This window comes from Hypanus sabinus, chromosome 15 (assembly GCF_030144855.1).
Source record: "Hypanus sabinus isolate sHypSab1 chromosome 15, sHypSab1.hap1, whole genome shotgun sequence".
Taxonomy (NCBI): Eukaryota; Metazoa; Chordata; class Chondrichthyes; order Myliobatiformes; family Dasyatidae; genus Hypanus; species Hypanus sabinus.
The window spans coordinates 85,526,629-85,553,414 of record NC_082720.1 but is presented as its reverse complement, the minus strand read 5'-3'; the positions used below and the strand labels follow the sequence as shown (position 1 = coordinate 85,553,414).

At 39.7% G+C, this 26,786-nt stretch overlaps 1 protein-coding gene across 3 annotated transcripts in view; it reads left to right on the top strand.

Annotated features, from left to right (window-relative positions):
• sar1b (secretion associated, Ras related GTPase 1B) overlaps positions 1 to 26,327 on the top strand; it is a 29,131-nt gene extending 2,804 nt beyond the window's left edge. For all 3 annotated transcript variants that reach the window (XM_059990650.1, XM_059990649.1, XM_059990651.1), the window contains exons 2-7: positions 9,295 to 9,382; positions 15,941 to 16,060; positions 17,456 to 17,521; positions 17,615 to 17,718; positions 20,473 to 20,604; positions 23,288 to 26,327. In XM_059990650.1, the coding sequence (XP_059846633.1) occupies positions 9,313 to 9,382; positions 15,941 to 16,060; positions 17,456 to 17,521; positions 17,615 to 17,718; positions 20,473 to 20,604; positions 23,288 to 23,404 (609 nt within the window). In that variant the 5' untranslated portion in view covers positions 9,295 to 9,312 and the 3' untranslated portion in view covers positions 23,405 to 26,327. The remainder of the gene's footprint in view (positions 1 to 9,294; positions 9,383 to 15,940; positions 16,061 to 17,455; positions 17,522 to 17,614; positions 17,719 to 20,472; positions 20,605 to 23,287) is intronic.
• The last annotated feature ends 459 nt before the right edge of the window (positions 26,328 to 26,786 follow it).

The following is a 26,786-nucleotide window of genomic DNA, read 5'->3' as shown; positions in this document are numbered from 1 at the left end:
TTGCCAGATTCTCTGCGTGGCCCCTCGGGGTTTGCTGCCCGGTTTACGTTGTTACTGTTGTGTTCTGGTCCTTCTTTACAAATTGCTTTGAATACTGACAGGGATCCAGTACATATGAAAAACAGGTACTACATTTGATTACTAGAATTTAGCAATGTGCTGTCAGCTGTGATGCTTCTTGTGCAGGTGCAGTAAAATCTACAGGAAAATGGTATTTAAATTATAATCTGGTATTCGTTTGCATTGTCGTTGAAGCTGCCAATTTAGCTAATTCAAACAAATGTTTTCAGGTTTTTCAGCTTTTAAGTTTGGTTGTTGATAGAGTTTTCAAGAGTAGGATGCAGTTAAGTCAGTGTTATGACTAATGAATTTTGACTGGTAATGACACACGATTCTGAATTATTAATTATTATTAAACAATAATTAATATTCTGAGGCAGGGCCTTGTCGCGAAATGCCATTCACACGTATTGCTTCCACGGATGTTGCTTCAGCGGCTGAGTTTCTTGGGTCTCTTTTGTCTTCAATTAATGACTGATTTACTCTGGGAATGACTGGTGGTGCCAACTGTGGTTTACTGAAAGGTGGATGTAAACGAACAAGAGATCTTCAAGGCTATATGCAGTGGGGTCACTGTATTGTAGAATAAGGGTCGAAAAGAATGCAGATACATACATTCCAGAAAGTTTTTTTTCGCTCTGTCTTTGAAAGACAGTTTGATGAATGAACAGCATTGTATTGTTTCCCCTTTGGCCACACAGGGAAAGGCATCAGTTGACATTTTAGTGAGGCATAGACAAAAGAGAGTATTTGTACTTTTTCAGAGTTAATGATCCACTATCAAATGGTCAGTATGTCCTGAAAGAAAAGAATGCCCTTTTTCCAAGGGTGTGATTTTGTTCTTGGCTCATCCCAATTTGTTTTAATTCCGAGTCCCTACAGACTTGTTTCCTTCAGTTAACTTCATAGCTTTTTCAATATTAATTTTTTTTGTAGTTATTCAGTGATTGATGCCAGTCTGTTTAGTGAGGGTAAGTTTGTAGTTGGTTGTGATGCTCCTTGAGTTTGACTGCCTCACCGTACCTGTGCATACAACCATTTGTAATCCCGTGCTTACAGATGAACTGATGCAGTTCATGGAAGCTTGTTTACCTGGTTTTTCACACAGCTCTACACCAGACTATTCATTTATTCTTCGTTTTGCACATTTAATAAGCAAATCTGAGAGTTTGTTTTTGATCAAAGTGCAAGAGGCCAAGAATAAGTTTTGAATCAAATTATGTGAAATAAGATGAGGAATGGATGGGTATACATGTGAAAGCAGGTGAGGAACGGGTGGGTATACGTCCTCAGAGCTACTCTGTGCTCATATATGGCATCTTGTCAGAATATTCTCTGTACTTGCATCAGAAGCCAATTCTTAGTAACAAAGTAATTGAATCTCCCTTTGGGATGCATCTCAAGTCACACTAATGTCTCAGGATGAGCAGTTGAACAGTAAACTGTTTGGCAAAGATGTGTTTTGCCTGTTCAAGTATATCAGATTAATTCAGTGTGCGCAATCCAGGAATTTACCTGGCATGTGTGATCTGTCATGAGTGCGTGTTGTTGACCTTTGGTTTCTTTAATGAAATAGATTTCTTCTCAGTTGTGTAATAAAAATCTCATTGCTCAATCATTTCAATTAACAGTATAGCGGTTAATTTTTCTATATAGATAATGCACAGTGATAGGTTTTCAGATGGTTAAATCTTGTTTAGTCATGATATTTGAGCCCAGACATATTTTATTGATCCCAAGGGAAATTGGGTTTCATTACAGTTGCACCAACCAAGAATAGTGCAGAAATATAGCAATATAAAACCATAAATAAATAATAATAAGTAAATTATGTCAGGTGGAAATAAGTCCAGGACCAGCCTATTGGCTCAGGATGTCTGACACTCCGAGGGAGGAGTTGTAAAGTTTGATGGCCACAGGTAGGAATGACTTCCTATGACGCTCAGTGTTGCATCTCGGTGGAATGAGTCTCTGGCTGAATGTACTCCTATGCCTAACCAGTACATTATGGAGTGGATGGGAGACATTGTCCAAGATGACCCAAATGTCAATTGTTCAATAGATTTATTTGGAGTCATAAAATCTTTACAATACAGAAGGAGGCCATTCTGTGCCGACTGCTTAAGGAGCAACCAATTCAGTCCTTCTCCTTCCTCCTCGCCATTTCTCAGCTATGATCCTTCCAGTTCCTATCAAAAATGCTACTTCCAAGTCCTGGTGAAGCAAATTCCACACTGTAGCCACTCATTGGGTATAAAGTGGCAAATGAAATACAATGTTGGAAAATGCATGGTCATGCACTTTGATACTAGAAATAAATGTGCAGATGGGGAGAATAAACAGGGAGAAAATCCAAAAATCTGAGATGCAAAAGGGACTTGGGAGTCCTTGGGCAGAACACTCTAAAACTTCCACGTAGAGTTGGTGGTAAGGAAGGCAAATACAATGTTAGCATTCATTTCAAGAGGTCTTGAATTGATGTGATGTTGAGGCTTTGTAAGGCACTACCTTGAGTATTGTGAACAGTTTTGTGCTCCTCATCTAAGAAAAGGTGAGCTGGCATTGCAAAGGGTTCGGAGGAGGTCCACAAGGATGATTCTGGGAATGAAAGGGTTTTCATAAGAGGAACATTTGATAGCTCTGGGTCTGTACACACCGGGATTTAGAAGAATGAGGGTGAATTTCATTGAAATCTTTCAAATGTTGAATGGCCTTGACAGAGTAGATGTGGAAAGGATGTTTCCTGTGGTGGAGAAGTCAAGAACAAGAGGGCACAGCCTCAGGATAGAGGGGTGTCCATTTAAAATAGAGATGCAGAGAAATTCCTTCATCCAGAGGGTGGACTATTTGTGGAATTTATTACCACAGGGAATTGTGGAGGCCAGGTCGTTGGGTGTATTTAATGCTGAGTTTGATAGGTTTTTGATTGGACACTGCATCAAAGGTTACGTGAAGAAGGCAGGGAGTGGGGCTGAGGAAGGGAAAAAAGGATCAGCCATGATTGAATGGTGGAGCAGACGATGGGCCAAATGGCCTAATTCTGCTCCTATGTCTTATAAACATGATTTTGCCCTGGCTTATTTGCCCAGTGCTTTGAATCTCTGTATCTGGACTCTTGGAAAGTTATTTAAGTTATGAATGGAGTCGAAAACACGGCGCCGCCAGGCTGTCGGGACTTCGGGACGGGGCTGGCCGGTGGCGACGTCACAGAGTAGGGTCCTCTCACCTGGGCCTATGGGGAGGTCCTGGAGCCCCACGGGGGCAAGAGGAAGATCCCGCAGCAGTCCTGGGCAGACTACGCGAGAAGCTCGGTAACCTGGCCCCCATACCCGCTTCGCAGCACGGGCTGAACCCGACCTGCATACCCAAAGACTTGCAGAACTGTAAGTTTGTGTTTGTACGAAGGGGCGGGCATCGGCCACCGCTGCAACGGCCCTACAAGGGGCCATTTACGGTGCTCCGGAACAACGGGTCCACGTTCGTGCTGGATGTTGGGGGGAGAGAGGAGGTTTTCACGGTGGACCGACTCAAACCGGCCCATATGGACCTGGCGCAACCGGTCGAGTTTCCGGCACCTTGGTGCAGAGGCCGACCTCCCAAGCAGGTTCCGGTCCAGACTGTGGACATTGGGGGGTGTATCGCCAGTTCTGGAGGGGGGGGGGTTATGTGGCGACCCATTTCCTGGCACATCTGAACCGGCTCACAATTAGCCAGCGTTCCGGCTAAGGGAGATAGCCTGCGGGGATTTGTGAGCACAGAGCTTTGGAGCCTCTGCGCCACGTGGGGCAGGTTGAGGGAGGCTTAAAAGTGAGGCTGGGGATTTCGAATAAAGTTTGTCCTTCAACTGCAGTTACCGACTCCGTGTCGTGATTTTAGCGCTGCTATAATTTGAAGACACTTTCATTAAATCTCCCTTCAGTCTACCTTGCTCTGAGGAAAATTACCTAGTCTTTTGTAGTGTAACCTTTCAGCCAAGGTCCCTCATCCCTGCAACAAGTAACTCTTCCACACCCTCTGATCTTTGTGTCCTTCAAAAAGTGCGGTGACCAGCAGTGATAACAATACTCCAGTTAAGACCTTACTGTTGTTTCAAGAGACTGAACCTGACCAAATCAAACTATTCTATGTACTATGTGTAATCAATGTGTTGTTCGAAGGAATGTTGTTTCGTCTGTCTGTATATATGTGCAGTCAGGTGAAAATGAACTTGAACTTTACTCTGCATCTTTAACACAAACATCCCAAGGTGTTTCATAGGAGTACAAAATGGATGTTGAGGTGTTGGCAAAAGCTCTGGGAGTGGTAGCTAAAGGATTGATTTAAAAGGTGGATTTTAATGAGAATTAGAAGAATTGGTGAGGCTGAGGAATGAAATTGTAGTGTAGGATTCAATGAGGAAAGCCACAAGAATGTGTCTGTACGAAGGTTATGCACCTCATTCTTTGAGGCCTCTTTGCCTCCTTCCAGTGGAATCTGTTCACACATCCGCTTGTGACAATGGTCCAGCTTTACAGTGATCAGTTTTTCACACCGAAAGGTTAAGAGCTTTTTTTCCCTTGGGTAAGGAAGTTGTGCATTGCAGCAGAATTGGATTAAGGTAGTGCTAACTGTTGCGGGTTCTACAAAGTTAACTCTAATTTTGCAGCCCAGCAATTAATAATGAGAAGGTAATGGTTAGGTATTAACATAAAAATCATGGGGCAAGATATGAGTTGTGCTTCTACCCAAAACAATTTAGTTACATGCACGCATATTAGTTTTGAGGAGGGAAGTACAGACAGATTCAGTAATTGGTCAAGGAGATCTACAAAGGATATCTCTGAAGTTGCTTGTTTTTATGATCAAAAGTTATTTTTTGATCGGTCAACTTGGAAAACTAGCTCACTCTTGAATAATAGCAATTTGGTGAGACACTGATGTTGTGACTGTGTAACCATCCTTAAACAGCTGAAAAAATTTATAAAGGAAGGAGACTCATCAAGTTTGTATTGTTTTCCAACTTCAACCACAACATTGGTGGATTTGCCTTAGCCCTTTTATAGAAGTAATACCTTTGAAGATGTGACAACTTGCATGTTCCTCCCAACTGGGTGAATTCTTACCTTGACCACTCTTGTGCCAAGTAAAGTCAAGGTGCTTTCTGAGTGGGAACTGAAAAAGTGAGCATTCATATGCTTCACAGTGTACAGTGGCAGTGCCCAGTGCCATTAACTGGCAGGTATTTGGGTCCAGATTGTTTGCTGGAATTGTAGTTGAAGTTAAAGTTTCGATGCTTTGTTACATTATTCATTGTGATGAAATAGCAAGTTAATTTTATTGAATATCAGTTGAAGTACTGTATTTTGGCAAATCGCTATGGGGTTGTGACCTCTTTTATTCCGTCCTTAGAAGAGCAATTATTTTGCTGAAATAGAAATTACATGAAAATCTTCCACTGGCAGCCGTCATTGATTCAGCAAACAAAAAGCAGGAGATGGGGGGAGCTGTAGTTTTAGTATGGTGGCGGATTTCTATGCACAGGGTCAGATCACATTTGAAACAGCTACTTTTGTTCTAGTTTTGCAAGAATACTTCATTTTATGTATTTTTGATCACATTCCCAATGACATTTACTTTTGGTGTGTGAGGAATAAGTTCAACTTGGCCTGTGCTGAAATTTAAAGCTGAATTGAAAAGTACATCCTCAGTTTGTCTTTATTATGGATTTTCATCACAAGCAAACTGTCACCTACAATTTCTATGTTGGTCTTTGGTCTTTCTTAGTTATTTCGTGTACTGTAGTAGACATCCATGTCATTTGATGCAGTAGTAAATTTGATCCCATTGATCCTGGAAGTTTGAGTGGGTTTCTGAAAATCAGATCAACTAGCGAGCTCTTTCAATGAAAATTGATCATGCATATCCAACTTCCATTCTGGAATTGTATAACTGAGTTGCCTACTGGCTTCATCATTGTCTGTTCTCCGTTCTTTGATTTTCTGCGAATTAGTTGACTTCTCTTCAAAAACTGAAGATGTGAAAGTTGGTTTCCAATGTGTGAGATTTTATTGGGTATCAATCATGTAAGGCCAAAGAGGGAACTTCGGTGTTTTATAGATCAACTGGTTGTTGTAGTCAAGACATTTCAAAACTTGTACTTTCTTGATAAGATGAGCTTGATCAGAAGCTAGAGCCACTTTAAATAGCAGCTGTGATTAAGATTGGTTATGTGCTTTGCCCATGATTATGGCTGGCACATGTAATTATCCAAAAGATTGACATCTTTACATTTTACATGACTCAAGATAGCACTACTACACATTTATTAAGAGATGGTGAGCATGTTAATTATATTGGTGGCTGTCACTGTATCAGAGTTTGGCACCCTCCCAGAAAGTCTGTTTATTTAGAAGTCTCACAACATGTGCTGTTTGCTTAATTAAATCGAGAATGCCAGATATAAATACAAAATCAGTTGAGTTACTAATGTAATGCAGGATTTAATTTGTGCAGGAGCTTATCATAATAGAAAAGTTACCAGCTTTACCTGTTATCAATTCTGACCAGCTAAATGATGATGGAATAAAAATATTGTTGTGTAGCTTTCTTCAAAAGTGGAACTAGCAAGATTGGAAGTATCAACAAATTTGCAGTTGTACAGTATTTGTTATTGTTTAAAGTTAATTAGATGCTAATGTATGTGAGGGCTAATTAATAAGTGTTATTTGTCTGTGACTCTGCGAGACCACTGGAGGTGGTCTCCTAGGGTTAGAGGACTGGATGTGCATTGGGAAGGTAGAACAGGGCTTGTTTTACTAATATCACTTTGTCACTTGTTGTATTTTATGTTGTTTTGCTGAGCATCGTGGGCATTCTGTGCTTACACCAGAATGTGTGGCAACACGTGCAGGGTGTCCCCACATCCTTTGGTGTGTTGGTTGCTAAGGCAAACGGTGCATTTCACTATGTTTCAATATACAGATAAATAAATTTGAATCTGAACTTCCCACACCGATTTTTACCTACGTGAACATTTTTCACATTATATTACAATAATGTGTAGAAGCTGATGCTGTGCAGACATTACAATATTCTGTCTCTCTGGCTGAGTTTATGGCAGCCTTCGCAACTGGATCCAGTGCTATATTTGCCCAACATCTCCACACCCCTTCTGAAGGATCATAAACTAGTATTGGGGAGGAGACGTTAACCGGTTTCACACAGCTTGGGGGCACCTCCTCCCTTGGAGATCAATTCATTGTGATGTTCTTTAAGATCTTGCTTATTGAGATACTCGGTAGAAGTTTTTATAAGCCAAAGCATTTTGTCACATCGTTGCTGTGTATGCAAGGGTCTAGTTGTGAATTAACAGTCTGCTGGTATCAAATCTCAAATGGGATAAGCACAAGAGACCAACCCTTGGGCATTAAATGTAATTTTAATTCATAATCTTCATGTACATTTGGGTATACAGATTTTTATTAGGTGGCTGTTTGGGATTGATTTGGCTTGCTTCCATTCCATTTCTCTGCATTCTGAGGTGACTGATGCAAAATGTAAAAATACCACCACCTTCTACAGAAAAGGCAGTAAGTTCTTCACAATCATGGCAGGTAGTTTGAGTTGCTGTACTCCTTCCAAACAGTACTGCTGAGTGTCTCCCTGCACCCAACACATGGCTCAACTCTCTCAGTGCCATCCTCCTCCACCTTGAATAGACACAGGATTCATTGAGGATATTGGACTTTTTTTGAAGAGGCTTTAAGAGCATCTTTTCATCATCTTCTGTCAGTGTTCTCAGAACAGAGTTTCAAGAGTGTATGTCAGCATATCTACTTTTACTTTGCTAAAGGATACAAAGCAATACACATTAGAAGTTCAGATTTATCTACCTGTCCTTGTTACCTGAGCTAGAATGGCAGCACAATGCCAAACTCCCATCATGAGGCTAGAAAAAGGCAGTGACATTTTGGAAAAGCAATAAAAAATAACCAGTTGTCATAATTGGACCAAACAAGCCATATTCAGAATTCACCACTGCGTTAAGAGTAAGGGAAAGAATATGTGAATGGTGATTCTGATCAATAGTTCTGCCTCTTCCACAGTGCAGCGGAGCTCCCTCAGTACCAAAGTGGGAGAATCAATCCCGTGACTTTTATTGATTGGGATTAGGACAATGTGACTCGAGCATTCCTGTGTCAAAGTAGCAACAGGATTCCAGATGAGGGCTGACAACCAAACTTGGGTTATAATGGGAATACTAAATCGAGTAGACACAGTTTCTGATGCTTCTCCAGATTCATTTCTGATTCTGCCCCCCGGGCTTGCTGTACCTTAATATTCTCTTTGAAGTTATCCTAACTATAATTGCCTCTTCCTCATGAACCCATGCTTCATGTAGCTGGGTTAATGGAGAGAGTTTATTATAGACTGAGTGGTTCTCTCTCCTTTGGTACTGATCTGTTCCAGATTTTCCATTAGCATCTTTAAAAAGCCTTTCCTAAGTCTTACTTTCTGAAAACCACTGCCATGTCCAAAATTCCCTTTTTTCTAAAGTCCTTGAGCATATTGCCCATTCTCAAATCCTCATTCCCAAGTCCATTTCTGATGTTCCTGATTAATTTCCAGGCAAGTTTTATTCTAATTGTTCCTAGTGGTCCAAACTAAACTGACACACAGTCTGGAACCGTGCATTATCCTGTCTCAGCTGCCTTGTCGAAGTCTCAAACCATACATCTCCATTGGTTTTGCTCATTGTTAGCTGGAATGTATCTACTGACAGCTGTTCATTCTGAGATTAAACTTAAAGATGAATACATTCAGGTTTTTAGGAATGATTTAAAAGTGTAAATGGCGATCAGTACTCTGGTATGTTGGAATAGAGGAGTTTGATTGGCCACATGCCTATTCCAGTATTTTTAATGAACTAAGCAATACGGAGCTTAATATCTACATGACAACATTAAGGAAATGTTGAAGAAAGTATACAAAATAGAAAACGGGTATTCAGAACAATGGTCAATGGTTGTAGTTAACTAGAAATAGGAATGATTGTAGCATATATACATGGATGAAAACACATGTATCTGAGCAAAACATCTCTAAGAAAATGCTTTTTCCTGTTTTAGAACAAACATTTTAAATACTCTAGTTCGCTTTTCAAAATCTGGAATATTGTTTGATTCCCTGCCGCAACGTTCATTATTATACCATTATGCTCTCTAAATCACTATTGCATTTCTTTTTGATTTTCAGATTTCGTAAGACCCGGATATGAGCTCCTTTTTTGAATGGATTTATAGTGGTTTCACTAATAGTTTTTGTAGTGCACTTCAGTTTCTAGGTAAGATTTCCTATGGTTCGTTCACAATTAGGAATATAATCATTGTGTATGATTTACATTTTTAATTGTTATCGTTTGACATGTGGCCATTTATACCTTTTGTTTTTCTCTGTTCTCCCTGCCATTTCAAAGGATATGTTCCCAGAATTGCCAAGTTCACTGTTCTATTGGTCTTTAAAAGTCTCATTTTGAATGTCACAAAATATGAAATTGCAGCAGACTCAGCAGGTCAAGCTGAAACATCAACACTGTTTTACTCTCCAGAGGAGCTGTCTGATCTGTTAATTACTTCCAGCATTTTCATATCCGATTGGATCTGTTTTGTCCAATTATAATGTTCTTAATGTGGAATAATTTTCTTTGGTCATTCAACCAATTCACTTGTAGAAATATTGCTAACTGTTATTCCAGGGATCTCTAGACTCTCAGACTAACTGACCTTATTGCGACAGTCAAAAATATCTGAATAGTAATATGGCGATAGAAATATTCCCTGTTGACTTTGCAGTTTCAATTGAATATTTTAAATATTTCTGAAAGCTGAGTATTTTTGCACAATGTCCATTGCTACCCATGAAAGTATCACAGCTAGATCAATCGACATTTAGAATATTGTGTTTATGCAATGTTGGGCATTGATGAGCCTTTACCAACACACTCCAGAAACAAAGAAAACAGAATCTGGAGGTAAGAGCTGCTAACTTCTGTACCAATGTAGCTAGAGCATTTAAGGTCCTATTATTCTAGTTCTGTATGTAGGGATATGAAAATATGATTTGTTTCCTAATCAGTCGTAATATTTTTTGTTATTTTAAAAGCTGTTATAAACAGTTGCAAACAGTATCTCATACTGTGGGTGATATAACACCATGGAAGATCAGCTATTTATAAAGCATCATACTACATTATTATAAGTAGTAGCTAGTCACATTTTATTAATAAGTATATGGAAGTGCTTGCTTCCCTGGTAGAGTTGCAGTGAACTTTGGGAGCTGGTATATTTTATCTTAGCAGACAAAAAGCTTCCAGTTTTTGTCCTTCCTGCATTTATTATATTTGTTTTCAAATAATGCTGATAATTTAATTGATTTATTAAATGATTTTTCCCCCAGTGTGTTTATTTAGTGCAATGACCCTGATAGGGCTATTTTTTATAGGGCGTTCCATGGAAGATTAATATTTGAAACCTGATTCATTTTGAAAGTACTTGAAGAGTTGAAAGCAAATGAAAGTTGTATACATTTTTGAACAATGTCATGCCGTACCAGATATTAATTCCTAAAGCGTAGGGTGTTAACTGTGGAGTGGACATCGCTGGTAATACCCTTATTTATTGTGCATCCCTATTTACTCTGAACTGAAGACACGGTTAACATCAATTACACCGAGTTTGGAGTTGTATATGGATCAAACTGGCTAAAGATGGCAGATTTCACTCTCTGAGGGGGATTAATGAATTAGATGGAATTGTATGACAATCTGACAATGAAGCTGTTCTAAGACTAGCTATTTTTGTGTTCAGTGAGTTGTAAGGGCACTGATTCAAAACTTTACCATACAATACACTCAGGTACTCTACATATAAACCCCTAAAAAACATTGACAAACTATGTCACTTCCTTACCCTGGTCTCTTTAAATAACAGTGCTCTACACCGTAATTCTATTATTTAAGGCTAAACAGTAGTGTAAAAAAACAGCACAAATAAATCAAATGACTGACTGTGCTCACCATTGCATTGTAAAATCTTCCAAGAGGGCTTTGTTGCTAATCGGCCTACAATTGTACTGTGCTGGTGTATAAACATAAATAAAGTAACCTGGTGTGCCAAATTCAAAGCTACACTTTTGAAAAAATGTTATGAAATTGCTTTATGTTCAGCTCTTTTATACTGCATGAGAAATCTAGATGTATAGTATAAAGGGGAATCTACTGTGTAAAAGTCTTGGGCACACACATATATATAGCTAGGGGGCGGGCCCACTGCTTTTGCACGGCACTGAAGTAAATTTATATTTTGCAATGCACTGCTGTTGATGCAAAAAATACAATTTTCATGATGTATGTGATCGATAATCTTTATTCTGATATGGGTCTCTATTGTGGACTGAGAGTGGGAAGGGGGGCAGGGAGAAGGGAATCATGGTTGGGAAATGGGGAAAGGAGCAGGAAGCACCAGAGGGACATTCTGTAATGATCAATAAACCAATTGTTTAGAATCAAATGACCTTGCCTGGTGTCTCGGGGCTGGGTGTGTGCACCCTTGCCACTTCCCGCCCCGGCACTCCTTCTCTGCCACTGGTCCCATACTCTTCCCTCGGTGCTCCACGTTGACAAATATAGTACTGTGCAAAAGTCTTGGGCACCCTAGCTATATATATGTGCCTAAGACTTTTGCACAGTAATGTATATTATATATGTATAATTATTTTTCCACTGTTTATGCACCATGTTATCTCTGCTCTCCATTGTTAGGTGATATCCTTAGCTTTAAAGCTCATGGAAAGATTTATTTACAAATTATATTTGAAATTAAAATAGTGCTGCTAAGCATTTCATAATTTCTCTGAAGTCTGCTTATAGAGAAAGCAACAAAATTTTAGGCTTTAAATTTAAACATGAAGATTATGTACTCTTGAGACAGATCTTCAGTGAAACACTGCTTGGAAAATAGATGTACACAATTATTATGGAAAAGCATGTGAAAAAGCTGTTTGGCTCATCATAGCTTGTGCTTCTTATAGCACCCACATCACAAATCTATGTGTAGTCAGACACAAGACTGCCATTGCTAGAATTTGAACATAGAATATAGTAATCTACAGCACACATTACAGGCCCTTCGGCCCATAATATTGTGCCAACCATATAAGTTACTCTAGAAGCTGCCTAGAATTTCTCTACTGCATAGCCCTCTATCTTTCTAAGCTCCATGTACCTATCAAAGATTCTCTTAAAAAACCCTATGGTATCTGCAGCTACCGTCATCACTGGCAGTGCATTCCACGCACCCGTCATTCTTTCATGAAAAACTTACCTCTGTCTGTCCCTGTACCTACTTACAAACATCTTAAAACTAAGCCCCCTCGTATTAACCATTTCAGCCCTGGGAAAAAGCCTCTGGCTATCTGGAGAATGCATTGGACCTTGTTTATACAAACATCCCCAACGTGTACCAGGTGGAGCCCCGCAGCCACCTCGGTTACTCAGACCACATCTCTGTTATGCTAATCCCAGCATACAGACCGCTTGTTAGATGCTCCAGACCAGTTCTGAAGCAGGTGAAAACCCGGCCAGTAGGAGCCATCTCTGCTGTTCAAGACTGGCACATGTTCAGGGAGGCTGCAACCAATGGCAACTCTACCAACTAAGAGGAGTACACAGCATCAGTGAATAGCTACATGAGCAAGTGCATCAATGACGTCACTGTGTCCAAGACCATCACTACACGCTCTAACCAGAAGCCATGGATGACAGCGGAGGTGCGTGCGCTGCTGAGGACCCGTGACTCCGCCTTCAGAGCAGGCAACAAGCAGCCCTAAGAACAGTGAGGGCCAAACTGTCCTGGGCCATCAGAGAGGCAAAGCGTGCCCAGCGAATCCACAGCCACTGTGGCAACACGTGGTGCATGTGGAAGGGCATTCAGGACATCACCAACTACAGGACAACATCACCTGCCTGTGCTGGTGATGCCTCCCTCCCAGATGCGTTGAACAACTTCTACGCTCGTTTCAAGGCGGAAAATGACATGGCGAGGAAGACCACTCCTCCCAATGATCTGTGTCATTATCTTACCATGGCTATTGTGAGGAAAACCCTATGCAGGGTCAATCCACGGAAGGCTGCTGGACCAGACAATATTCGTGGCAGAGTGCTCAGAGGATGTGCGGATCAGCTGGCAGATGTTCTCACTGACATTTTCAAGATCTCCCTGAGCAGCGCCGTCGTTCCAACATGCTTCAAGGCCGCCAGCATTGCCTCTGTGCCGAAGGAGTCTTCAGTGTCCTGCCTCAATGACTACCATCCCATCGCTCTCACATCCATCATCATGGAGTGTTTCGGGAGGCTTGTCATGAGGCACATAAAAACCCTGCTGCCCCCCCTCACTGGACCCCCTGTAGTTTGTGTATCATCCCATTCAACAGACAGCACCATAGCCATCACCCTCACTCACCTGAACAAAAAAGACACATGCGTTCGAATGCTGTTCATAGACTTCAGTTCAGCATTCAACACAATCATTCCTCAGCACCTGATTGGAAAGCTGAAACTGCTGGGCCTGAACACCTCCCTCTGCAACTGGATCCTAGCCTTCCTGACTGGGAGACCTCATTCAGTCCAGATCGGGAGCAGCATCTCCAACATCATCACACTGAGCATGGGAGTTCCCCAGGGCTGTGTGCTCAGTCCACTGCTGTTCACTCTGCTGACCCCCAACTGCAGCAATACACAGCTTGAACCACATCATCAAATTGTCTGATGACGCGACCATGGTGGATCTCATCAGTAAGAACGACAAGTCAGCATACAGAGAGGAGGTGCAACAGCTAACAGACTGGTGCAGAGCCAACAACCTGTCTCTGAATGTGAACAAAACAAAAGATGGTTGTTGACTTCAGGAGAGCACGGAGCGATCACTCCCCACTGAACATTGACGGCTCCTCGGTAGAGATCATTAAGAGCACCAAATTTCTTGGTGTTCACCTGGCGGAGAATCTCACCTGGTCCCTCAACACCAGCTCCATAGCCAAGAAAGCCCAGCAGTGTCTCTTACTTTCTGTGAAGGCTGAGAAAAGTCCATCTCCCATTCCCCATCACATTTTACAGGGATTGTATTGAGAGCATCCTGAGCAACTGCGTCACTGCCTGGTTCGGGAATTGCACTGTCTTGGATCGCAAGACCCTGCAGCGGTTAGTGAGGTCAGCTGAGAAGATCATTGAGGTCTCTCTTCCCGCTATTACAGACATTTATACCACACGCTACACCCGCAAAGCTAACAGTATTGTGAAGGACCCCACACACCCCTCACACAAACTCATCTCCCTCCTGCCAACTGGCAAAAGGTACTGAAGCATTCGGGCTCTCAAGACCAGACTATGCAACAGTTTCTTCCCCAAGCCATCAGACTCCTCAATACTCAGTCTAGACTGACATCTACATCATTTATTATTATATTGTAATTTGTCCTCTACTGTGCCTATTGTCTTGTTTATTAATTATTGTACTGCCCTGCACTGTTTTGTACACTTTATGTAATCCTGTGCAGGTCTGTAGTCTAGTGTAGTTTTGTGTTGTTTCATGTAGCACCAGGGTCCTGGAGGAACGTTGTTTCGTTTTTACTGTGTACTGTATGGTCGAAATGACAATAAGCTTGACTTGACACGATCAATGCCTCTCATCATCATATACATCTCTATCAGGTCACCTCTCATCCTCCATCACTCCAGGGAGCAACAGCCAAGTTCATTCAACCTATTCTCAAGGCATATTCTCCAATCTAGGCAACATCTTTGTAAATTTCCTCTGCACTCTCTCTATACCAGAACTGAACACAGTACTCCAAATGGGGTCTAACTAAGGTTTTGTATAGCTGTAACATAAATTTGGATTTAAAAAAAAATAAACTGCTGGAGGCAATCAGCAGGTCAATAAACGATGGAGGGAAATTGGCTATCAACGATTAGAATCAAAATCCTTGATCTGGACTGCTTGATGTTTTGAGTCGAGGCCCTTCATCTGGACACAGCATTGCATCAGCTCTTGACTTGAAACGTTGATGGTTCACTTCCCTCCACGGAAGCTGTCTGACTCACTGAGTTCCTCCAGCAAACATTTTTCTGTTCTAGTTAGGGTGACATAAGAAAGCTCCCCCATTTGTGGAGGACTAGGAATAAAGTCCAGTTTACCTAATTACATCCTCTGAACAGTCCAGTCAAAATTAATGAGATTGTAACAAGGAAGAATGATAGGCAATCAGATGTATGATTGTACAAGCAGATGTATAGAGGTAAAGTTGATGGAATCCTGTGTTGTTATGTAACTGTTAGAAACATGTTTTCAGTTTGAGTCTCTACATTTAAAATAAAATGTTCTCAATTAACTTGTTATCTGACGTCGTCTATACTAATACCGTAATTTCAAATTTTTGACACCACCTCAAGTTCAGTGCACTTATTGTTTTCCTATTATTCTTGCCAAATCAGAAACCCTGATCTCCAAATTAATCTCCTGTTCCAAACTCAATGTGTAAGGTTAGCACTATTCACAAAAAAAAGCTAACATGACAAAGTAAAACATGCCACTGGACATTTGTTTCACATTAGGCTGTTTGGTGAAAAGTGTAAAGTATCTGTTGTGGCACGTTCTAGAATAACATTTTATATGCTTACGAATAATCAAGTAATTCAGTAATTTGTGCTAAAGGCCCTGTCAAACTTGGTTCTATATTCATCCAAGATTTTGTTTTATATTAACTTAAATGAGTGTTTGAAAGAGTTACTGCATTTTTCACTGCCAGCATATATTTTATATGTTGAGGTCTTGTTTTCTTCTTGTAGGGCTCTACAAGAAATCAGGGAAATTAGTATTTCTAGGACTGGATAATGCTGGGAAGACTACACTGTTGCACATGCTCAAAGATGATAGATTGGCACAGCATGTGCCAACGCTACATCCAAGTAAGTTGCTTATTCACCAAGATTTCACTTTACTCAGAGGATAATTGTAATAAATTCCTTCATTTATATTATGCCATTTAAGTGCCTTTCTCCCATAGGGGGATGTGCCACACCATTAATAAAAGGGGAGGTAATAGATAATAAGGGGATTCTAGAGTAATGTGCCTGTACTTAAGTAAATGTCACTAGTTCGGGTTGGCATGATCCTGGCTTCTTTGGGAAGTGGAAGCAAAGATTTAGAAGAATTTTCTTCCAGTCCTGAATATTCTTCCAGTCCTCTTTAGATAAAGGACTAGTGCCAGAGGATGACAAAATAGTAAACACAATCCCTCTGAGCAGAAAGGAGTGTAAAATCATACCAGGAGATGCCTTATGATAAAGGAATGGCATTTACACATAAAAAAAGCTTTATGATTTTGAGTAATCCAATTGTATTGTTTGATGAAGGAATAGAGATGATTGATGAAAGAATTCAAGGAAATAATATGCATTTTATTAAGGATGATTAGCAGAACTGAGAACCATAGAATTAAAGTGTCACTAGCAGCAAGGGTAGAAATTTAACATAAAGTCAAAATGTATAGTGGTGAGTGTTATTTTTCAATCTGGAGGATGGGCAGTGGTTTTCTCCAGAGCAATATGAGGTGTACATTTTTTTGGGCTATTAATGACTTAGGCATGAGTATTCAGGGTAATGTTTCCAAGTTTGTAGATGACTCATCTTAAAAGTATACTAAACAAGGAGGAGGATAGTAATAGGCAAGTTCAATTTGCAGACGTAGGAGATGAAATTTAATAATAGAAAACTGAAAGCACTTTGGTATAAGAGTAAGGAGAGATCATACAGATTGAATGACTTGGTTCTAATAGGTTTGCAAGATCAAGCTGTACACATGCATAATTATTTGAAGGTGAAAGGGCATGTTGAAAGAGTGGTTAATAAAGTATCCTGGGTATGCCAAACTATTCAGAGCATGGTAAGGATCTGGATTTGTGTCTTGAGAAAGAAGTGAACAGGCAATTGAAAGGATAGTTTACTGGGCTGTGGTGAAAGAGCGAAGAATAAACTTGTTGATCTAGAAAGAAGCCAGATGGTCTCCTATGCTATAGCATTGTAATGTGTGCCTATGTATAAAACTTAGACATAGAAAATATCAAGAAATGATAGTGTATCTTTTTGCAGCATTTCTGCACAGAATATGGCTCATTAAAATACTACTAAATGGCATACTCAGTGATGTGAAATCATAATTACTTTGATTTTGTACATCAATGTACAGATTGTTACTCATGTTTTAAGTAGAATGTGCACTATTGCTAAATTTAGTTGTGTTCCTTTTCAATCTGCTCTAGAACATTTCCAGAAAAATAATCACTGCTTTGCTTCTACCCTAGCCTCGGAAGAGCTGACAATTGCTGGGATGACTTTTACTACTTTTGATCTGGGTGGCCATGCACAAGGTAGAGATCTATTTGTAATTCTTACTGGCAAAACCAAAAAGCCATTGCAAATTGTATGGTGTACTAATTTTTGTTTTCCTTATTGTTTCAAAGCCCGCAGAGTCTGGAAAAACTACCTCCCTGCTATCAATGCCATTGTCTTCCTGGTTGACTGTGCAGACTTCGAACGTCTAGCAGAATCTAAAGCAGAGCTTGATGTAAGCAAATTAGTTTAGAATATCTATCTGTATAAAAAGTTACAGTAGCAACAAGAGAGTAAAATAAGTCAATGCATAGTGCAGGAGCAATAGACAATAGACAGTAGGTGCAGGAGTAGGCCATTCGGCCCTTCTAGCCAGCACCACCATTCACTCTGATTGTGGCTGATCATACACAATCAGTACCCCGTTCCTGCCCTCTCCCCATATCCCTTGACCCTGCTATCTATAAGAGCTCTATCTAACTCTCTCTTGAATGCATCCAGAGACTTGGCCTCCACTGCCTTCTGGGGCAGAGCATCCCACATATCCACCATTCTCTGGGTGAAAAAGTTTTTACACATCTCTGTTCTAAATGGCCTACCCCTTATTCTTAAACTGTGGCCTCTAGTTCTGGACTCACCAATCAGTGGGAACATGCTTCCTGCCTCCAGTGTGTCCAATCCCTTAATAATCTTATATGTTTCAATCAGATCCCCTCTCATCCTTCTAAATTCCAGTGTATACAAGCCCAGTCGCTCCAATCTTTCAACATATGACAGTCCCGCCATTCCTGGAATTAACCTTGTGAACCTATGCTGCACTCCCTCAATAGCAAAAATGTCCTTCCTCAAATTTGGAGACAATACTCCAGGTGGGGTCTCACCAGGGCCCTGTACAGCTGCAGAAGGACCTTGCTTCCTGTCGTAACTTCCTTGCTTCCTGCTCCAGTTCCTCAGCCACACATTCAGGTCCATTATCTCCCTGTTCCTGCCCTCTCCAGCACGAGGAACTGGAAGCAAACCAGAGATAACCATGCTTGAAGTCCTGCTTTTCAGCCTTCTTCCGAGTTCTCTGAAGTCCCGCTGCAGAATGTCCTTCCTCTTCTTCCCGATGTCATTTGTGCCGACATGCACTACCACTTATGGCTGTTCACCTTCACCCTTGAGGATTCCCTGCAATCGGTCCGTGATGTCCTGGATCCTAGCAACAGGGAGGCAACACACCATCCTTAAATCTCGCCTGTTGCCGCAGAAACCCCTTTCCGTACCTCTTACTATGGATTCTCAAGCATTAGGTCTGTGTGCATTCCAGGATGATATTAAGTAGTAGGTCAAGTATCTTGTTGTCATGTTGTAAGAGAAGAAACTAGGGATGGGGAGAAATACAAAAAGCTTTGGAAGAACTCAACGGGTCAGGCAACATCTATGGCGGGAAATGAACAGTCAGCATTTGGGCCAAGACCCTTCGTGTAGACAGAATGGAAGCAGCTTAAAGGAAAACTTCTACAGTTTGAGCCTTGGTTTTGAAGGCATGGCACCCAGTGGTGGACTAGTTAATTTTCAGAGAGAGGAAGAAATCAGGATCAAAGAACATGAGCATCTCCAAGTACTGTAGGAGACTACAAATGGAAATCAGCCCAAGGCATGGAGAGAGAGTTGAAAGTAGTGGTGAAAACTTTAATGTTGAGATTTCTGAACAAGAGCCAATGTACATCAGACATATGGCTACATCCCAGGTATATGGCAGACAATCAAACAGCCGTGGATCTTTAGGCACAATAATATGTTACGACTTACTATATTCTAAAGCTTCCACAGCTGATTTCACCATTCTTGGAGAACACCATTTTACAGATCCTATAGGCTGGTGAGTTAGAGACTTGCACTCGTTGAAGGAGGACCATCAACAAAGAGTGGGCAGAATCCTCAAGTCCACAGTTAAAGGTAGCAATCAGGGTTTCAGCAGCAGATAAACTGAGGCATATTGACTGTGGATGTTTGCAGTCATGGAAGTGATCATCCAGATATTATATCTTAATTTAAATTGTTCTGGTTCACTTTCATCTTGTCAGAAAGTGGGAGGAGGTCAGAGGCTGGGACGAATACAGAGAGGCTTCAAATGTCCAGTATTTACATGGAGGAAGTTTGTAGTTTTTAATCAGAGAAAGTTTCTGGTCATCCATTACTGGGTGTGCAAAATCACAGTTTATAATTGGCAGAGTTCAAAGGGGGGTATTGGTGATGTTGCATAATAAAACATGTCTAAATTAAGTGTTAACCCTTAACTAGAAATGATCTGATCCTCATCCAGCACATCAGTATTTAAAACCAAGGATCAGTCAAAGCGTGCAGTGAAGACTTAACTAAAATGTATTGAGCATAATATTTTTTAAAGATCAAAAGTAGGTACAATGGGAATAAGCAACAGGTTAGAATAGAGGAGCAGTTTAGTTTGAATGTGTAAATCTTATTGACCAAACTTCATAATACAGATGGCAGTAGAGAAGGCTCTTCACATACTGGGCTTTTGAGTTATGGATGATGGTTCCCAATTATTTCCAACTGCTAAGCATCTCCAATTAAATTTACTCTAGCTCACAGTCTTGAAGTTTAAAGCAGAATTAAATGCTGATTAGCACATCTAGCAGACAGAAAGGTTTTGGTATGGGAGTTTGAGTAGCTTTTTGAGATTTGACCAGAAATCAGCGATAAAGGGTGTTAGATTTGTAACAGATTTGGCACAACATGCTGATGATCTTATTTGACACAACATTCCTACCCATACTAAAATTATTAAAATATAATCTAGAGCATTGACATGTTTCTAATGGAAATTTAATGGCCATTCATTTATGAACTGTGTGGTAGAATTTACAAATAAGAGTAAATAATTGTATTAAGAGAAATACATGATTTTATGCACACCTCACTATGTCTGTGTAGGTGATGCAGGATAAATCCTGTTAATAACTTGTCTTTCTGTTCTTTATAGGCACTAATGACAGATGAAACTGTTGGAAATGTGCCTATTCTCATCCTTGGTAACAAGATTGACCGACCTGAGGCAATCAGTGAAGAAAAGTTCAGAGAGCTATTCGGACTGTACGGACAGACAACGGGAAAGGTAAGCTTCATACTTACAAATGGGTAAATAAACTTTTGAATTAATACTATTCTCAATTTTTGAACTAAGTCCACTCAAATCCAATCATGAAAGTACACCCTGTTCTCGTTATATGCGGCATTCCTCACAGCCGGCGCATAATGTGAATAATTATTTAAATGGAGAAGATAGAGATGCATTCCAGAGGGCTTCCTAAATATGCTTTTTCTTTAATTTATTCACATTTTCATATCAATACGACACAAAAGCTGTACCACAAGGCAACATTCGTATTATATTTCATCAACTTAAGGTAATATTCAATGTAATAAATCATAGAAAATTGACATACTAGGGTGTACAGTACTCACCAACAGTGGCAGGTGGGTTTGCTCCGGGAGATGAGTGGTGGTTGTGGTGTCGGGCTGCTTTACATGGATAAGGTGAATGGTTGTGGTCGTCAGGATCATATCAAGCACAGCAAGGGGTGAAGGAAGACTCACAGAACTCTTAGAACTGCCGGCAGCAGGACATGACACCGGTTTGAAGAAAGTGGTGAGGGTTGTATGCTTGGCAGCATTTCGTTTTTCAGCATAAATTTGCTTGCAGGGAAGAAGGGTTGACAGCAGAGAGCAACTAAAATGCTGACTCCATTCTAAACTTGGATCCATGTCCATCGCCATTTGTGCCAAGTGTTCCGACTTCCATTATTCCCTCACCATTGGTAAACTTGCTGGACTTTCAAAATTGTCTGTTGCTTGCTGCATCTGAGAGAGAGTTCGCCATAAAGCCTTGAATGTGCATCACACTTTGGTCGAGTGGTTGAATCAGTGATGTGTTCGGCGGCAGGAAACGCATTGATATGTTAGGATGAATGCTGTCCAAATGTTTAGGATGGGCTGGCGCATTGTCAAGCAACAAAAGAACTTTAAAGGCAAGATTCTGTTCCCGGCAGTAGCATCCCAGAGCTGTGTTACCTTCTCCTGATGCCGTGCTGTTTATAATTTCCAACTTTTTTTCAAGTGTTAAAATGTTTCGCTGTCACTTGGGTAATGGGCCAGAGCATGACATCGGATGCTTAGGAGGCATAGTTAAATATTTCAAGCACAAAATCACTGCACCGTAGGTAAAACCAACAAAAGTTTAAGAGCGCAAGATCGCACATCCACACCTTGCCAAAACCAATGCGAGACTGGTGGCAGTGAGACTGTGAGGCGTGCGCACCTGACTTGTATTGGCGGGAAAGCGGAGCTCCTCACATAACTGTAGGTTTTGAGCGCATATAAGGAGACGTTGGTAGAAATAAGATCCTCGCATAACTGTGAATCTGCATTGTCTGAAGATGTATATAACAAGGATAGGGTGAAGGTCTTTCTCTGCTTGTGTTTGCACCTCCAATGTAAATAATCTGTATTTGCATTGAACCAATAAATGAAAGGTATTCGTTGGATTTTTAAAAAAAAACGCAAAAATGAAAATGGATGTTGAACAAAATTAGGGATGAGTAGATTTTAAGTATCTTGGCATTGGGAAACAGTGGAAGTCAGCTTTGAACTATAGTATAAAGGCAGTTGAAAACACACCTCGTGGGCTGGAGTGACGTGACCAGTACTGCAAAAGAATGTTATGGTAGTGAAAACTCAAATAGGAAAGGCTTTCCTTTTGCATCTTTTGAAGATGTATCCTGTAATTCAATTCAAAGCACCTCATTTGAGGATTCTGCTAATACTAAAGCTTTGATGCTGTTGTTTATTTTAGTGAATCTCTATGGGTAATTACCAATTCTAAACTAAATGGCTTCCTATTATAACATCGGAAATGTGGCAGTCAGATGTGGTATGTGTTTTGTATAGCATGTCTTTTGTACTCCCTGTTATAATTTGGCCAATTAATTGGATGGACAAAAAGCATAAAGTTTTCTTTGTTGCTGACTGATTTCTTGGACCTTCTGTTTTCAGTATTTTGTTTACTATCTTTTTTAAGTTATTTTGACAAATTTTTGATGGATTTTTATACCAGATACTCTCTTGATATTCTGCTTCATCCATCCAATAGTGTTCTTGCGGTCCTGCATGGGCCAGCAACACAATTGATCTCAGTTTTTTTCCCATCTGTTTAAATGCTTGTAATCTCTGTTATATTCTGCAGCCTTATAGGTACCTGAGAACATTGCACCAATTTAGACATTTTGTTTGTTTTTGTCCATACCTGCATTTGGAAACATCCTTTTAGCTGCCAGGGTTCACTGAATTATTATTTTCATAAGCTATTGAAAGTTTTATCTTTTTTAAGTCCCTTGAAACTTAACATTTTGTCTTGAAGGTATCTTTTGTCTCCTAATTATTCCATGAAGTGTATTGGTACATTTTTGCTTTGCTATAAATTCAGGTTAGCTGATCAGTGGTGTAATGGCATCCACACTGGACTTTGGGTGGGTGGGTGTATGTGTATATATTTAGTTTTTAAGACAGTGGATGGACAGATAAAAGAAGCAACATAACTGTGTAGAGTTTGTGTGTTTGTTTAGTTTAGGCATTTTCTCGTCAAAGCAACTGGGACTGCATTAGTGGAAATTGGAATCAGAATCAGGTTTAATATTACCGGCACATGTCATGAAATTTATTGCTTTGCCACAGCTACAAGATGTGAATGTTTTCAAAATTAATCAGATGTTTTTCTCTCCTGTGCGTATCTGGTCCAACAGGGAAATATTTCCATGAAGGAGCTTAATGCACGACCACTAGAAGTCTTCATGTGCAGTGTCCTAAAGAGGCAAGGTTATGGAGAAGGTTTCCGTTGGCTAGCCCAGTACATAGACTGAAGTTGATTTTTGAGAAAAACAGTCAAAGACCGAAGACTCATCTACCACCATACAACTTGAACCTAATAGACATTTTCTGGGTATATGTTTGGTTATAAAAGTTTGATGTTTTTCTAGAAGAATAACAATAACATTGGCTGTGCTTAAAAAAAAATCATCTGTATGTACAAAGCCTCCAAGAAATGTTCTTAAACAATTTGTATGTTTGAAGTTACAATATGGTAACACTCTAATTTCAGTAGATAATATACTTGTTTCCTTATTTGATTTATTACATTAACCAAACCATCTTTCTGTACAGTTTTGGAAAGAGTGTGTACTTACACAAAAATAGCCTCTTGAATGCACTTTTTAACAGGAAAGCAACCTACATGTGAGCGGTATTTAATGATCATGTAAAATTTTTTATGTACTATTTTTGAAATTGTTCGGTTCAATAAATTTAGAACGTGTAACCATCTATCCTTTTAGTATCTGAAGAAGATAAATATTTTTAGAAAAACCTCAATTAAGTGATACCTACTGCATGATGCCTTAACATTTTGGGAAGTGTCCCTGAGCACCATGTATTAAGTTAAACTGTAACCAATATATTCCTTGCTTGAGAAATAGGTGAAACAAATGCTCATTCCAGATCTATTTCTGTTATTCTAATGAGAACTGTGCAGAATGTAAGCACAGCTAATTTTTATTTAAAGCTTTAAATTATATCTTCCTCATAGAATAATATGAAAAGCACCAATAAATTATACATGCATGAAATAATCCCACTAGCATTTTCCTTGAGAAATGTTAGGATTTGTTAAAACAACTAATTTATACTTTGTTAATCTTTTGGCTGTGTAGCAACTTGATTTAGTTTTGGAAGAATTCTTTGAGAGTTAACTGCTCTTAGTTATTAATTTCTTGTATGCCAAGACAGACACAACTAGAAATGGAAGCTTTGATTAACTCCATTCTGCTAAATAGTGGTTTGGAGATTAATTTATAAAGGTGACACAGTATCTCATTGTTCCACTGTTAAAGTCATTCAGCATGACACCAAACCTCAGTGCCAGAACAGAAGTGCTTAAGAGTGATGTGAGCAAAACAAAAACAGAATAAACTTCATCTATGCCTAGTGTTATTAAACTTTGTTTTGATGCCCTTTCTAATGCTCTTTGTGGCTAAATAGCCACATAACTCTGGCCATGTAGCAGCTGAATTGCTACAAGCATTGAATCACTTTCTGGAGCAGAGGAGTTGAGAACTGCTAAACACACTCTGGATCATATTGTTTGTGAGTAGAATAATAAACTCCATTCCCAAATATGCAGCTTGCAATTTTTGTTTAAGGAGGTTTCAGTCAAAAGTTGACATCTTGAAACAGTTTTGCAGGTATCATGTTAATTGGCAATGGAGAAAGAAACTAGGGTTTCTTGTAATAAAACCTGCCATTTAAAGATAGTGGATAGAGAAACACATTATGATGAGATTGTATTTGTATCCTGCAATAGATATTTACAAACTGCAAGATTTGGTAGTAACTGTTACAAAATTGTTCTGATATAGACTTCCAGTTTTTGCTGGGCTTCTGCACACCATCTTCCATTAGTGATTATCACATAATAACCAGAAATTGAGACTTTAACTGTTTTTAATACATCTCTTAATTGAGAAAATCGGAGGCCATTCTTGTAACTGTGTATTGCTATTCAGGTTGCTCCATGGTTAGTGTTTCCAGACTTCCTCAGTCTTTACTGCTCAATTACACGTTGAGTAAGCATGCACTGTCTCTGACTTCACACAGGATAGTTAAAAAACCACCACCACGGAAGGAGGAGTAGTAGAGGGGTGGGAGAGAAGGGATACCTTCCTCTTTCAATCTCTCTGATCTGTATATTTTACATAATATTTTGTTTTATGGAAAAATTGCTCCATAAACAATTTTTCCCAAAAAATCCATCAGTACTTGATGTAGGATGCAGATAATAGAATACAAACAATTCATTGTCCAAATGTAAACCAGGTATCTTAGTGTGCAGATAAACAGAAAATGAAATTCAATTTAGTTTGATGTGGGGGGGAATTGAAACCAGTTAGTAAGATAAATTGATTATGGTAGAAGAGTGAAATCTAGGAATATAGAAAATAGAATACAGAATATAGGGATAAATCAAAGTAACAATGCAGGTTGATGAGGTGTTACAATATGAATAATGTAATTTCTAGAGGAAGAGAATACAAAAATAGTGGTTTGACCACATTTGATAAGCTATCATTCTGATCACAGTAGTAAAGAAAGAACATTAAAGTATGGGAGGAATTGTAAAAGGAACAATTGTATTCTAGGCTTCAAAATGGATGATCAACCTTAAAAACTGTATTAAAAACAATCATTGCAGCTGTGTTCATCTTCTGTAGGGTATGCAAGGCATCTTTGGGTCTCTGCCTTAAGTTGAGTGTCTGTAGGGGGGAGAGTTTTTTTGGAATGTGACTTGGAGCTGCTCTTACTCCCAAGTCTCCTTAAAAAAGGAGGAAAGAGACTTGCCTCTAGCCCTTTTTCCTGATATGGCATGCCAGAGAGGGGAAGCAGCCGGGATTTGCAGTAAGGTCACAAAAACGTCCCTGGAGCTTGGTCAGTGTGCTCAAAGCAGACCTTCGGTACTCTCTTTTTTTTAAAAAAAGAGCAAATTAGTACTGGGCCATATATAAAGCCAACAGAAGTCACACTGTGTTTGAACTGCCTGAAGGAATGGGGTATTTAAAGGTGCCTCTGAATGTTAGTAGCACTTAAAAAAAACAGCGAGCTTGACATTTGGAACAATAAAAGTGATGCAATGTGTATGCCATGCCTTGTGATGCGTATGATGGATTAAATATGCACCATGGTGTAAATGTACAATCATTTATGAATACACTGTGTATTGATGATGTAAGAGTATCTCTTGGTGTGCTGGGCATTTGTATGCAGATGAAAGTGGAGTAACATGACAGAATAAGTCAAGCTCATGATAGCATTCTAAGATTTTATTCAAGGCATAGATATGTTATTCTGGGTATGAAGGTTTTAAACATTTACCTTAATTATTAATGTGAAATATGTTCCCTTTCATTGTCTTTATGTGTTTTTAAGACCATTAGACATAGGAACAGAAATAGGCCATTCTCCCATTGTGTCCACTCTGCCATTTGATTATGGCTGATCAATTTCCCTTTCAACCCCATTATCTTGCCTTCTCCCCATAATCTTTCAATACCCAACTTAATCATGAATTTATCAACCTCTGTCTTAAATACTCATCATGATCTGGTCTCCACAGCTGCCTGTGGCAATGAATTCCACAGATTCACCACTATCTGGCTAAAGAAATAACTCCTCGTCTCTGTTCTAAATGAACAT